This window comes from Fundulus heteroclitus, chromosome 4, assembly GCF_011125445.2.
Source record: "Fundulus heteroclitus isolate FHET01 chromosome 4, MU-UCD_Fhet_4.1, whole genome shotgun sequence".
Taxonomy (NCBI): Eukaryota; Metazoa; Chordata; class Actinopteri; order Cyprinodontiformes; family Fundulidae; genus Fundulus; species Fundulus heteroclitus.
Window position 1 is genome coordinate 15,026,734 of NC_046364.1, and position 16,164 is coordinate 15,042,897.

At 38.6% G+C, this 16,164-nt stretch overlaps 1 protein-coding gene across 1 annotated transcript in view; it reads left to right on the forward strand.

The window, feature by feature from the left end:
- The window catches only part of gpc5a (glypican 5a), a gene marked incomplete at its 5' end in the record, with an annotated part of 130,122 nt that overhangs the window by 67,674 nt on the left and 46,284 nt on the right, over positions 1-16,164 (forward strand). Inside the window, 1 exon segment of the mRNA XM_036136137.1 lies at positions 10,905-11,058. Coding sequence (XP_035992030.1) covers positions 10,905-11,058 — 154 coding nt within the window.

Sequence of the window (16,164 nt, forward strand, 5' to 3'; positions counted from 1 at the left end):
CAGGACTGCAAACTTTCCATCTTTAATTTGTTGGGGTCGGAAATGCAGGTGCTAAATTCCCATCAGGTTCTAATTTCTGTTCTCACTGACCTGCTGCTTCCTTCCGGCTGAGGCACTTAATAGTGCGGATGAATATACTGTCAATGCAGGTTCTGTGGAGAGGAAAATGGAAAATGACAGTGTGTACCTCGGGAGCCGACACATATCCTGTCACTTTTTTTTTTCTGTGACTGGCAAATATGATCATTGTAAGATCTCTCCTCCACCCTGAAGTTTAAGGACGCTAGAACAGGTTCAAAGAGAATACTAAAGGGCCTAAGAACCCAGTCAGAAGTTGGATGTAACCTCTTGGATCTCTAGGGATGAGTCCTTTTGGCAGATTAATCTTTTCCCCTCTTGAAAAGTTATGAGACAACAATATGCTTTGAGTTGTCATCTATCCTCTGAAACTTTTTTATCCTTTGCTGTGTTTGTGGAACCAGATCCGATAGTTGTGCGTAGACTAAAATGCATCTCCAGGATGAATATGGTGATGATCCCCCTACATTTACAGAGTGGCAGTCACATTGTTACATTTCTGAAAAATGAACTACACAGTGTGGGGTTGCAATTTGGAGCTGACAGCTGAGTGGAAATGTAAAGGAGGAGACGGCAGCGCGATCACGTTCCTTGTTTTGTGGCACGAAAGATTCGAGAACAGCATTTTAATGACTCAAGCGACTAAAACAAGCATATTCATCCAGAAATAAATGAGTGAATTTGCAGTAGTCCTGTTGTTTTATTTCCCCCTCGCTTTTATTTGTTAGCTTCAGTGACGCATGCCAATATCTGCGCTAATAAAACTGTTGAACTGCGGTGCTCTTGACTGTGAACAAGCAAGAAAACAAGCGAGCAGGCTGTAACATTAAATGAGACTTCAAAAAATACACAGCAAACCAACTGTTTACTTTAAGGCACAGGTTTTATGTTTTCATGCGAGTGTGTGTGTGTGCACATATTTGTTTATTTGTGGGTAATACTCATTATTTTAGCTACATGTGGGGAGAAGCCGCCTCTGACATGGGTGGTGCATGATTTAATGCTCCAGTAGTGTTTTCCAGATGGCCGAATGGAGAAGAAAAAGTGTGTGTGTGTGTGTGTGTGTGTGTGTGTGTGTGTGTGTGTGTGTGTGTGTGTGTGTGTGTGTGTGTGTGTGCGTGCGGGTGTGTGTGGGCTGGATGACTGGTGTCCTTGATTATGCTCTGGGCTTTCCCTCTGCAGCCGGGAATGAAGATATCACACAGCCACAGTAGGTCCGTGCCAGTAAATTTTTGACGGGGACAGTTTCCAGCTCTGCACAGTCCTGTACAGCACAATCAAGATACTGACCCGTTTACAGTGATGCCGGTTGTCAGCGTCCACTTTTTATGCTGCGGTGGAGATAGTTGAGCCTGGCCTCGGTTCTCACACCAAAGCCTTTGAAACAGCAGTCATTGTTGTGGTTTTCAGCGCTGTTGGTTGGAAATAGCTGGTATCATAAGAAAGTATGTGATGTGAATAGAACAGCTTTCAGATGTAATGTGGACTGGAGTTTTCCAGGGAAAGTTGATAAATGTATTTTCACTGCAAGTTGGATGAGCTGACTTACCGCTCTTTATAAAGCTTCTATAACACTTTTCACCTCCTATGTTTGTAAAGTTAATGGCTTCATCAGTCCGTTAAGGCAAGGTCAATTAGGTATTTGCCATTTTTACCTTAATATTTCACTCGCTTCATCGAGGTGTCTCGGTGTGTAGCTCCTAAAGAGAACCATAGGAAATGCACATTTACTGTTCTGGATATAACATTGAGCACATCAGCTGTGCTGTGCAGCCATTCCTGCAGTTTGTTTCACAGGAATGTGCCATAAATCTGTAACTGATGTAAGTGTGCCACAGAGAGTGTGGTTGTGATAAAACACTTTTTTATTTCATGCGCCGTGAGCTTTCAAGGTTGTATTCCTCGAGGTTTAGTAGCACAACTGGAACAGTTTATTTGTAATTAACGGCAGAAGAGAAAGTCTTTTACTGCCGCTGAGAAATTATCACATGGCTTGTTCTGGAAATCAGGAGCTCGTTATGTTAAATAAAAGCACAATATGTGCAGTGGTTTGAAAAGATATTTCTAACCACAGATTTTCTCTCCATGTTTTTATAACATCAAAACAACAAACATTAAGGGAATTTTAAGGGATAGACCCACACAGGTAGTGCATAATTGTAATTGGAAAAAATATGTTACACATTTTTCCCAATAATTTGACAATAAAAAACAGAAACAAATTACGTGTTTGCATTCACCCCCTTTACTCTAACACCCCATATAAAATCTCACCAACCAATTGGCCTCATAAATCCCCTAATCAGTTAATCTGATGAACCTGTGTAGATTATTTTCAGTATAGATACAGCTGTCATGTGTAAGCTTCAGTCTTTAATCATATAAGACCAAATACATTTTTTGGCCTATATAGGAAAAGTATGTGTGGAGGAAATCTAGCACCATCCTACATCTAGTACCCACCCTGAAACATAGTGATTGCTCTGGGATGAAAGGGTCAAGATTGATGGGGGAAATTGATAAAACTATATAGAGGACAATCTTGGAAGGAAATCTGTTGCTGCGGGTGCTAATTACTGAAGGCTGGGATGAAGGGTTTGTTTTCCTGCGACAAAACTAACCAAACCATACTGTCAGATCAGTTGAGTTGACATCACACGTTTCAGAGCTTTATTTTTAATACATTTCACAACCCATGCATCCTCTTCTATAAAATCTATAGTTATGCACTACTTTGTGCTGCTCTATCATATAAAATCCCAATTGAAATTGATAGTATCATGACAAAAATGTCACTGCTTAACCAAAGAGGTTCTGGCTGAATCCTAAATGTTGTATTGTGTTTTCAGCTTACATTTTTCAGTTTTTTTGGTCTGATATTCATGTGGAATGCAAGAAGTCATATTATTGCCCTAACTAAAACCATAGAAAAAATGTAAACAAAAATAAAAATAAAGGGCCACATTCTTTTTGATAGTGCATAAGAAAGTAAATAATTTCCTCACTACTACTTGTACCTATTTACTAGTGATGGATGCTGCCTAGTTAAGGAAAAGCACCAGAGGGGTTTGGTAAGGATCCATTTTAGTTACCATCCTATTAACAGAAAACAGTGCATGTCTAAAAGGGAGATTAAAGCATCTGCAACCCTCCACTTGATCAAAGTGTGACTGGTATAGGGCACGCTGTGGATAAAAAAAATAGAATACCTTATTTTAGTGATATGTTGGAAATAATTGTTGTCAATAAATTGTATATTTCTGTATCAGATTTTACAACAGTTATATACATAATATGTCAGTGATTTTCAAACTAACCTAATAACTTCAAACTGTCTTAGGTTTTTCAAATGATGGTTGAATTACAGTGGTGCGTCGTTGGGGTGAGGGATTCTTTTTGCAGTAAGATGCCATTTATCTGTTTTAGACAAATATGTCATTTATAAGTAAATAGCAGGAATTCAGTATTCTCATTTAAAAAAATCCAGTTAGTTTGCATATCTTCATAGATGTTGGTTGACTAGGGCCTCTTAGATTGAATCTTTATCTTTTAAAATGAATTTAGGTAAAATGTCATACTAAACAGTAGGAATCCGCAAACGTGTTATTGGAATGAGATTTAATGATAAACTTGTCCATGGAAACCTATTGTAAATTGTAGATAGTCTTTTTGCACAAGCCGTTAGCCACTGACTTGAACATAAAGACTAGAAAGTTACAAGTGACAACTTAAAAGATAAAAAAATTGAGTAATTGCAGTATTTTTCCACCTTTTCAATCTGTCTCCTTTGATTTTTCTCTGCTGTGTGAGACAGTTTTTTTTTTCTTGAGTCTATAAATTACAGAGAGGAGTTTCTTTACATGTACGTGCAGTCATGGAGCCTTTTCCTGGCATTTTGCTTGACAGCTAAATTGCTGCCACTGTGACTTCACCTCTTATCAAAGTCAGAAACCCACTAAAAGCAATCAGTCTGGCTTCAAACCTCACCATTGGTAGTAATGGCATTTTTCTGTACAATGTTGAATTTGTGGTTATCATGTAAAAACCCTAAAATTTAGTTGTTCCTCATATTAACCATTTGCATAAAGACATATAGTGTTTCAAATAAGTGGAGATATTGATAATGGAATGAATGACATTTGAAAGTTTAATAGCTATTCATCTAATTACTAATTTAATGTGCTTTATTGAAATAAATGGGCAAAAGTGTGTGGGTTTTCTTTAATAGTTAAAAGGAGACATGGCAAATTACACGGGGGAATTCATAACTCACTATCTGTCAGTCTTCTTTCCAGGGTTTCTGTGTATCCTCAAAATATCTTAGAACATGAGGCGATTTGAGGGAAAAGTGGATAAAAAAATTCTTCATGAACCGATGAAATCCCTGGGTGTGTTTTTAAAAAAAGCTTTTGGTGTCATTACTGTCAGCTACAGAGGGCAGTTCTAAAGTAAACTTGTTAGCATTTATTACACTCCCTCTTATGTTGCACTGTCCAAGCATACCACGGAAAAGATTTAGCTGAAAAAGTCTTCATCATTATGTCTAGTCATGTTAGCTCTAAATTAGGGCCTGATTTTAAAAATAAGAGAAAATTCCCTATTAGCAGAAGCACATACTGAGTGTGAAGCAGTACAGTTTATCTGCACATATGTAGTGTATTTTTTTGTGAACAGAGTAATTGGTTTATTTGGTAATCATCTATTCTCTACACACTGCAAAAACAGCCAGAGGCTTGCTCAGGGGTTGGGGCTGTCCAGAGTCAGAACAAATCAAAGCACCTGTCTCATAGCCAGTGTTACACATAACCCCGTGTCATTCAAAGAGATGAGGCTGATAACACAGTTAGGTAATACAGGCTCGCTTCATTGTGTGTCAGTGAGGACAACGTGGCTGCTCAATCCAAAGACTGAACGGGTACTTCCTCTGCCGGGAAGCAAAAATAGTCACAAGGCTTGACGGACATGGTTAATATATTAGATATGTTTCAGCAGCTTTGGTTTGAAGTTGGCAGTGAAATATTATCACATTTTCTATGACTTGTTTAATTATTCCATTTTATTTTAGATTCATATAAATCAATTTTATTCAAGAAATGTAGCTCTTTAAATAATTCTATGTAGTATTTGTTGCCAGTTGATACTCGTAAAATGACCAAAAAACAGAAACCACTTGTGTCTTAAGGCCATGTGCTTTCAAATCAGTGTATACAGCAGTGCAATAATACGTTCAGTGACCAATAAACCTACTAATGTTTTTTTTTCTCACACCTGAGGAACCTAAACTTAGTGCAACTTCTTCTTGTGACACATTTTATTCATATAATCGATATAGTTGTTGTGCAATCGGCCAAGGCTAAGCCCCCCTTCTCCCCTTCGCCCATGGACCCTCGAGGAGAGGAGTCCTCCACTGGAGAGACCCATGAACATGTGCTTAAACTGGAAGCGTGGTTCAGTCTGTAGTCTGTCTTCTGCATAATCAGATGCTGGAGTAAGAAACCACCCTTTACAGAAACCTGCTTTTGTAATTTTCCTGGGTTTTTGCAGGAAGCTGAGCCGAGACCACATGAGACAGATTTCCTGCAGTTGGATGGTGCCTAAAAGTAAACAATGGTTGCAGGAAGTGCCCTGACATGTCATTTCCGGTCAGTCGTCCGCTTACAGCTTGTTACTAAGAGTTTAGGTAACAACATGAAAACAAAGCAAAACCAGTGTAACAATCCTGCTAGTCTGATTCGCTGGATGACTTTTCACGGTCATCCACAATCAAACTCATCCAGTGCACCTGTACCTCACATTCATGCCACTCCCCCATTTTACCTGCTGCTAAAGCTGTTTCCAGCCAGATTCCTCGCAAGATTATTGAAAGCCATTGTGCGAGTAAATATCCAGCATTGTTCCCATGCCCATTCCAGGCCACCTATTCACAGCCTCATTCTTGTTTTGCAGATTTTTGCCTCTTGTCTTGTCCCTCCTTGAAATATTCTTTACCCCTGCTTTCTTTTTCTTTTTTCTGGATGTGATTATCAACTCGTGCCTTTTTACACACTCCCTTTTGGATTGTTCAGTCATCTGCATCTATAATTCTGACATTATCGGTTCCCTGACCGCACTCTGGTTTATTGGATTGGACATGTCTGCTTCGTAGATTGTCTGTACACCAAACTCACCTGGCTCCTTTGGAAAAAAAAATCCCCTTTTGCCAAACAACTCGCTTGGGGTCCTGGTTCAAATGGTTTTTCACATTCATGGAATACCCTCCAACGTTGTCTCAGCTCAGGGCCATCAGTCCTACTGGCACGGTTCTCAGATAACAAAGAGAGCATGAGCAGGCCGCGTCATCTCCTTACGGTCAGCTGACATTTCAGACATTCATAAAAATACTAGCTTCCTTACTGTGCCACACGGTTTCCAGTGTTGATTCTACATAGCAGTGTGATGAACCTCAACTCTGTCGTTGTTTCCTGCATCTGTAAGCCCTGATTAGATGTTTGTTTGTCTTATCCACTTCCCAAAAGCTGACTCCGTCAAGTAAATTCACCAAAGGTTGCCTTCTTCGCCTGACTCTCCGAAAAAAGCAATTCTAACCAAGCATAACTTCCTGAATGTTACGGGCGCTGCCATTTTGATTTGCTTGAGTCCCTCCTTCACCTAGAGAGCAGTAGTACTGTAGATCGTCACTAGGAGGCGAGGAACCGTGCTAGCGTGATGTGTAAACGGTCATCAGAACCAAGCTCGGCATGGTTAACTGATCCAAGCTCGGTTCGAGCTCGGCATGGGTCGGTTTAACAAGGGTAGTGGAAATGGGCCTATAGATTTGGGAGTAGTTTTGTGACCTGCTTGGCATCCAGGTGAGACTGTCTTCTGGTTTTCACTAATGGTCAGACAGAACATAAATGAGGCAGTGAAAACCAAGCTTCTTACCTTTTGTGAAGACGAAACTACCAAGTGGTCATGGAATCTGCAATGGTCCATCACAACCACCAGTCTTTTCCCATTTTACACCATCTTTTTATTCCAGCCACCAGTGATCACCATCCATAAGAGAGAGATGCCACCATACCCTCTACTCATGTATCAGCCTTATAATGCCAACAAATCTGGAAGAATGCCAGGAAGAGCTTTCTCACCACCTCAGTCGTGTACTCCAGGTTGGCCAATAGTCTATGTTCTTCAGCTCATCAATACATCTGTGGGAAGAGGGTATGGCTATCCACAAGGGACTTCCTTTCAATAATGGACTGCAGAAAATGTGCTCCTTAAGTCATTTGTCCTTTCCCCCATCTCTAAATGTATTAACCCAGCGGCTGTCCATCTGCAACTCCCCAAAGCTCTCTGCATTCATTCCACATTCGGTCAAGCCTCACATCACCTCCAGACTGGTGCCCTCCTCCAGACCCACGCCTCCCACATTGTTTTGGTTCATTGATGGGGCACCAGCGTATATGGTCAGATGCCTTCTCCATTCCAGACGCTGGGTCCGAGGTCTTCAGTGTCTGGTCGATTGGGCAGATTATGGTCCACAGTAGTATTCATGGATTCCTGTCAGGAACATCTTCAATAAGGAGATAATGAAAGACTTCCATCAAGCCGAGCAGTATCAACCTGGAGTTCCGTCAGGAACCCCGACCTTGAGGAGGGGGTACTGTAAGTAATCTGCCAGTCTACTGAACCACTTCCATTAATGCTCATGCTCATTGACAATCAACCTCATTCAGCCCACCTGTGCCAACTAATCATGCACATGCCACTTACCTGTTACACCTGCTGCTTAATCTGCTTCCAGTCACAGATGCTCCACCAGATTATAAAAAGCCATTGTCTGAGTCAATGACCAGGGTTCCTCCCATGCCTATTCCTGATCTCACATTTCAGGTCTACTTAGTCAAACTGCAAGAGTTTATTCCTGGTCTCTTCAGCTATAACAAAACACGCAAAACTGAACTTTTTTGATTCAAGTATTTTAATTGACGAACTGTTGTTTGGTGAAACATTTGGATGGAACTAATTGATATTATTGATATGATTTATAGTCAGACAGCCAGACAAATTCTGCTTAAATAAAAACAACAACAAATATATACATATTTTTGACAATTTAAAATCAATGCTCTTAAAATAAATAAGCTGTTGAAATTTGACTTCCAGGTAGTCCCTTTTAGTGAAACCACTCACTGGGGTTTTGGAAATGTTATGCTGAAGAAAAGCTAAATTGATCAAGATTTTACAATGTGTCAAACCAAATTTCCTTTGATTTTATGCACATTCAACCAACTTAATTTTTCAGCCTAGGCTACAAAATGTCAAGTGTTCTTAGATAAATTTAAGTCTGGACATAGTTAAAGCAACATGTTTGTGCTAAAAAAATACCACCTCAGAGCATATTACCTGGACCGATAGAAATAAAAGTGATCCCAAATATAGCAGCTGATTGGGCCGGTATTTATTCACTAATGGACACAGAGCACCACTTAAAGATTGGCCTTCTGTTATTGTGGATGAATAAGCTGTGCCTGAATACGGCTTCCAGACTTGCGGCCATTGACTGTCAAATACTTTACTTTAAGTGCTGATTCAGAAACAACTTTGCTGTGATCCAAGCACAAACCACTATTGTGCTGTTGTGCTTCAAATATTGTCATTATAAAGGAACCAGTGGGGAAAAGTATGTTTTTGGAATTTGTTTTAATTAAGAATTGTACTAGAAGAAAAAAAAAATCAAGAAGTGAAATGAGAACAGAAAACATTTTTCAATTTTCCAAGTGAGCATGATGAAATTGTTCTAGACTTTCACTTTTTCATAGCAAACAGATGTCATATAAGGAAACTCTCCAGTGAATCTCCTTCTCCATTAGTTTTTATGAAGATGATACTTCAGAGTTGACTTTCACACATACGTCTGAATGTGTGAAATAATGCAGCTCCTTCTGCCACTTATTCACAAGCAACTATTGCAGTTAGAGGGTAACTTTTTGACCTCAGTTAAAAAATAAATTAGTAAGTCCTAAGACTCAGGCTACGTTTATATAAATTGAATTGCTTTATTTTCACCCATGGGGGAAATTACGTTTCAGTACAACCCATCAAGAGAAAGACAAACATGAGTAGACAGGTTCACTGAGGCCTTGCTGCCCTTTTCTAGGCGCTGCCTTTTCGCAGAATATAAAAAAGAATACATTGGGGTGGTTGAGGGGGAAAAAGTGCCTTTCTCACACTGTCTCTTATCAGTAGATAGTAGGAGAATGCAGACAAAAACTCAGCACAGAAAAGCAACATATACACGACATAAGCATAACGTACACAGTGACGGCAGTGAGTCATAGAAGGGCTGTATTTATCGCTATGTTCATGTGGATGTGTGCATCGGTGTAGGCCCATGATTGCCTAGTGCCCCCTCCAGCCATAGTCTCAGATGGTATGTTATCAGCAGTTCAGTAGAGGACTTTGCAGGTCACAGGTGTCATGAACGGGTGCTGGCGGGGGTAGAGCGTCTTGTTTGCATAACATCCAGGAGAGTTTGAGATAAAACCAACTTCCAAGGCCAGGATCGGGTTCCGAATTCAATAACAAGGAGATTATTTTGTCTCAGGCTGAATGTGGGTTTTCCGTCAGCCTTTAAAATCTTTGCTGTTGTGTCTCAGTGGTGAGTCCCAAACAGCCAAATTTGTTCGTCTTTCTGCCATAGATCGAGCTACAACTTTTAGACTTTAGACTTAACTTTATTGTCATTTTGAATGTACAGAGTGCATACAGAATTAAATTTTGTTGCACAAACTTAGAAACTTCCCAGAGGTCTTTTCCATTTCATCATTGCATTCACACCACAGTTGGCATCCAGCTTGCAGTTTTGCTCACAAAGCATCTGAGTCTTGGTTTGCAAAGCTCGATTTAAACCATCATACATTCCCGGCAACCTCACCAACGCCAGAACTGCTGCTGAGATCGTCCGAATTTGCTGATAAATTTTATTCATTTATAATTTAATATATAAAATTTGCCGTGTGTGTGTGTGTGTGTGTGTGTGTAAAGCTAATGGAAAGCTTGGGAATTAAAGGCAGTCATTATTCTCCATGATGCATTACATTTTTTTTTCTACTTTGACCAGAACTGGAAAAGAAACTTTACAGAAATGGGGAGGCTTGAGACGGCTTGAGAGTTCAGTACTGTCCATCATCTATCATGTCACCGATTAGCTGCTGAGACTGTAGACAGACTCACATTTGTCCCGTCTCAGCAACACAGCCTCTGTCCCTCGTCTGCCAACTCTGAGCTGCAATAGTAACTAATTGCCACGGTTCTTACCTTTCTGATCAACACAAGGCATTCTTTCTTGTTTCCAATGATACAACAGGAATTTAAATGAGCCAATTAGTGTGTGTCAAGTTCGCAAAGTCTTTGATTGAGATTCTGCAGCACAGCAGTACAGCAAAAAAGTTGAGCCGCGCTGTGAGCCATAGGGACCAATAAAGATGAGCATCATGCTGTGGATTAATTTATAGTTGTGTCGTTCGATGTTACTGTTAGAAATCATTCTTGGTTGTTCACAAGCGCCTTATTGTTTTAGTTTCAATTTTTTTGTTTGTTACAAATGAAAAGATATTTATTAGCTTTTAGAAAATATGTTGTCTTGTATGTATCAGAAATCTACCAATAGCTTCATTATGAAAGCTCTTTGAGCTAAATCAATAAATTAGGTTTTGTCATAGAAAAGAAACAAATTGAAAAAAAGAGTGTTACTACCTTGCTTTTTATTGCCTATTTTTATATAAATAATGCAAATGCTTATTTTTAACCATTTTCCGTATGTCGCTTCTCTTTTTAATATTCAGTTGTTGCAAGGAAAGACCATCCCTAAATTGGGATCACTGGACCAGATTGAAACAGGAAGTGGGGATTCAGAAGGACATTCCAGCGGCGACTGTGATGATGAGGATGGGTGTGCAGGTTCAGGTGGCAGTGAGATGAACAGGAAAAACTCCAGAAGTAAGTCTAACTATTTTGTAATAGTGTTGATTAGTCCTCTAAGTCTAATGGACGTGTTTGTCACAAGACAAATGCATTTAATGTTAATAAATTTGTCAACACATCTCAAACTTATTACTGGTGACAAAATAGGAGTGATAATTGGTTTTCTAACAACATTTTTTTTATTGTTTCATTTACATTACAAATATTAAATTTGGAAATTATTTATTTTTGAGAAATTTTACAAACAAGTAGTTTCTTTATCAGTGAAGAACGCTGAAGCTACAGTTACATACTTTTTTTTTTTAATAAGACTGGCTCCAGTCTCGTTTTATGACTGCAGTAATAATAGTCATTAAAGATAATAGTTGCTATGGGGACATTATTGCAATCAAGGCCTGTAACTTGAAAAATTATTGCTCCTCAGTGGTTCAGCAACCTTCAATGAATTACAGCGGCAGAGCTCTTCTCTCCATTTTGTTACCTTTTGCACTTTTCTTTTAGCACTTATAGATTTTCCCTCTCCTCGCTCCTCTACTCTCCATCAGAGATGCTAACAACCTGATTAATTACCTTTCTCACTTTGCCTATGGCGACTCCAAGGAAGCCGGGGTCATCCAAACACACCGTTCTATCCATGAAAATGTTTCCTCTGCTGCTTGTCAGCCTCACTGGAGGCTTCAGCCGCTTATGTTCAGGAAAGCTGCTTAACGATCACTCATCTGAAGCTGTCGGGAGGCTCTGACATTTATCACCCATTACAGCTGAGCCGCCCTTTCCTTGTCATAGGCCAGATCAGCTTGCCTCCTATATTTATAACCCGCTGTCTGCTGTGACCTCTGTTGAACATCGGCCCCTTGGCGGCTGACCCTCAAAACAACACTGAGGGTTTCCTCCAGGGAGGGACTTCTCCTTAGAAGTATTTAGTGGCAGCTACTAACCAAAAAACATATATTTAGTAGTGTTAGTAAGAACAGTTATCAAACCTCTTTCATTGAATTGCTTTTACTCTTTTTTTTCCCCCTTAAGTATATATTACCACTTATCAAGTTTGCAACACACTTTTCTACATGTATTACATGGGGAAATTGCAAGTAACGATGCCGATATTTTTAATACTAATAATTTCTCTAGGTTATTCAGCATGCGTTCACAAATGAATTAATAATAACCAGATAAAATGAGAAATTGGTTGACTTTTGTTTTAGGCACTAGCCTAATTATGAAGAATATTATAAGAATATATTTTAAATTTTTCTAGAAAAAAAACAACTATATTGTATGAATTCCCATGACTCAAAAGGTAAATTGTTGCTGGAAATACCCAGAGTTAGGTTATTGATAGCATCATAACCAGCATTATAGAGGTCCAAGATGGGGGCAAAGCACAGACCCCTCCGTGCACGTTGGCTGCATGCTGCTAGACTCAAGAAGGTTGCAAGTTTTAATGTTGCAGTTCAAATGCAAAATGCATATAGTCTCTTATCCTGGCAAAAAGCAGGATATGAGACTATATGCAATGGATTTATTACAATTCAATTTTACAATAACAAAATTTAAAAACCTTTGGCTTTTTCTGTATGTCAGCAGTGCCATTACCTATGCCTTTTTTCTGTAAATTACAGTGGTTTTCTACTTACAGCTAATGAAAATATGACATTAAAGATTAGAATATTACATTAGACCAAGAAAAAAAAATTTTAATAGAGAAATAAGTGCTTAATGTTTAATACCTGCTCAATTCCTGGTCAAAGCTTATAATTTTTAAAAGGGTACTTTTAATCTGCCAAATGTGCCTCATCGGAATGCATATTCTAATTTATTAAAAATAACTACACATTTAACTTAATTTAACTTAATTCAACTCAACTTTATTGAGTTCCAAATTCTTCCAGGAAACGGTAATAATGACCTGTTTTTCTTCGCATTTAGTTCATGCATTGAAACATTTAATTTGTTTGCTGTCAGTGAGTTGACTTTAAATTTTATGAAGTTGCCAAAGCTTCCATTAGAGGCAGAGTTTATTAATTGGCTACCTTGGGGTCAAAATACGGTGGTGGAGATACATTTTCAGTGAATGCATTAGTATTTTTTTTTTCAGCTGACGTGCAGCAACTTCAAAACAGGACACCTCAGAGAGAAAAAAAAATCCAGATTCCAGACTAAGAGGCAGACACATGAAAGGTTATATGCACTGTGAATCAAAACCATCTACATAACTGTTTTAATAGCATTTCAACCAACAAAAACAACAGGGAAAAATGCACCCACAATTAACTATGATTAATTAAATAATAAGAGCACTCTGAGAGAGCAGGCATGCACTTTAAATATTGTGTAGTTGATTTTAATAAGGTTTTGTGACAACATTTATACAGTAAATATGTGTTTTAAGGAAGATTTAGCTATACAACACACACACACGTATATAGTATTAAGCTTTCATTTTATCACCAAAGTCAGTCAAAGCAGATTACCTACAGTGATAGTACCACTTCATCATTAGATTCAGAGCCTAAAGACCATGTATAATTTAATTGGATTTCTTTGTCTGCAATAATTCATAATCTCTCTCTTCTTTTTGTCTTTGATATTTATCTGCTGAACATGATTGATCAGTCCGATAAAGAAAATAAATGAGATGAGGCAGATACTGACGACACAAGCTTGATATAAAGGCTTATCCGTATTAGGCAAAGTTGCTGTTGCACAGCATCGTTACCAATGCATGTGATCAAATGCACCAAAGTGAGCCGTGTGTGCTTCAGAGATTTTCCACGGATTTCAAATATGTACTTATGGTGGCAAAGCAACTTTTATTGCATTGTTTTTTATTCCCTGCATTTGAGTCCAGATTGCCTTTTGGTGAATGGTCGTTGGAGTAATAAATAGTTTTTTGAGAAATCCAGGGAAACTATTGAATCACAGAGAGAAAACAAAAGATTGATTGACTTCATCAGGCTCATTACGGAGGAGCACTGACTCCTCACAGATCACCGGGTGACACTGACACAGAAAACTCACAAACCCAAAGGGAAAATCAATCGAGCATGGGTCCAGGATCATCGCATAAGGTTTGCTCAGAACAGACTAAAATGAGTCGTTTCTAAATGCAATAAACATTTAGCCCTTATGACTACCATCATTTTAAACTCATCTGCTGTATATAATGTGTCCAGTTTCTATTAAAATGTCTTTATCAACAAATGGAAAACTTTTTCTTTCACTGCACAAATTACACATCAGTGTTCAAATACATTAACTTTCCCAGCTGACATCGCGAGGAGCTTTTATACTTTACATGTTTTAAACCAAAAAAAGGAAAAAAAAAATATTTTGTGGTTTATGTTTTTTGAACATGTGATCACTGTAGGTTAAACTGTGTGCCAGTCAATTCTGGAATAAGAATTTCCAACTAGCAATGATAAGACAATTTATAGCTGCATTCCTTTACATTTGTGGGGTAGGGGAGGACACTTGTCGGCGAATATGTTAAAAACTGTTTTCCAATTTTAGCCCTTACTGTTTAGTTGCTACATAAGAACCCAGTCTCACTTCTGGCTCTATATAGCTGTACTTTTAATAGCATTTAATGACATTTTGATGGGGGTGAGTCAAAATTCAAAGAAGCAACAAAATGATGTTTCACTCTAAAGCCTCATTTTACGGTAATGCCTTAAAATGCTTTTGACACAATCAAGCCAGAAGAGCAAATGTAAAACTAATGATTCCAATTAAAAGAACAGGGACATCCAGTGTTTTTCCCCTCTGAAATAATGGGACAGAAAATAAAATGGTTGACCACCCATGCCTTATATTTCCGATTGCATTTTCTCCCCAAACTCAAACTTGTTTGAAAAGAAAGCAATCAGGTTAAGCTGCTGCTTAGTGTAAACACTGTCAGCCATAACTGTTTCAGACATAAATAGTATGACAAAAATATCTTCAGCCTTCAGTCATGAGCCACATTTGTCTTTAGTTTGTAAATTATGCATATGAAAATGCACAACACAGACTGATTAACATATAAATCAGATGAACGACTACATTTAGCAGAGGTGCTAAAACGGTTTGTTTTTATCAGATATTTTTTGAGTTTAATGGAATTAAGTGATCTGAGCTTTGGTTTAAAATGTAAATAGTATTACAGAAATTGAGACATGGAACAGCTGATATCCAACTATTAGTATTAGCCAATGTGTTGTCTTTCCATACACCCTAACATGTTTGGCAGTAAAATAAAAACGAACCTTTTTGTAGACCCAGACAAACGAGAATGCTCAGAATCAGGTTTTCTGACTTGATAATAACCATCTGTAACATTTAACACTTGCCACAAAATGTCTGTTCTGTGTTAATGATGTTTGAATAATGTCTCACCCATTGCCTGCTCTTAGATAGCTAGGAAGGGCGTCTTGTGCTACATCAGGATGAGGTTGAGTGGCGCGGTTAACCCCTCTGCTAATGGTGCTGCTTTTGGTCTTATTTACATTTTCCATTCACATCATCCTTCCCTCAGGAAAAGCAAATGCAATGCTATTGAAGAGTTGCAAAAGCAGACTTATAAAATGGATAAAAAAAACAAATTGTAAAACTATTATGTCATATACCGAATAAATTGTTTTTTATTTGTTTCTAAAACATTCATGCTAATGAATAAATGGGCTATCGGGCCTGTTGCCAGTACACAGTTTAAAAGCCAGATTTTGTAGTATTGTAACGTTCAGCAGTATAAACGACACACGTGTCCATAACCCGTGCACTTCACTGCTGAACTGCAGAGAAGTGCATGGGTTACAGTACAGGATTTTGGAGTAACATAAATGCTAATAGAGCTGAGGTTGGGGACGTATCATGTTTGCTTGCGTTAAACCCTTCCCAAGCCACTTCAGATTTGTGCTTACAATCACTGTCCTGTAGGAACATCCAACTGGAAGTAGAGACATTAAGAGGTAGTCTCTTGTCTCCACTATGTGTCCCATTTTTTGCAATGCAACAGTACTGCTGGCAGTGAAACAGGTCTAAAGCGTGATGGTACCACCACCATGCTTCACAGGTGGTACAGTTTTCTCAGGATTAAAATGCTTAACTTGACTCTTTCCAACATACTTCTTGTTATCGTAC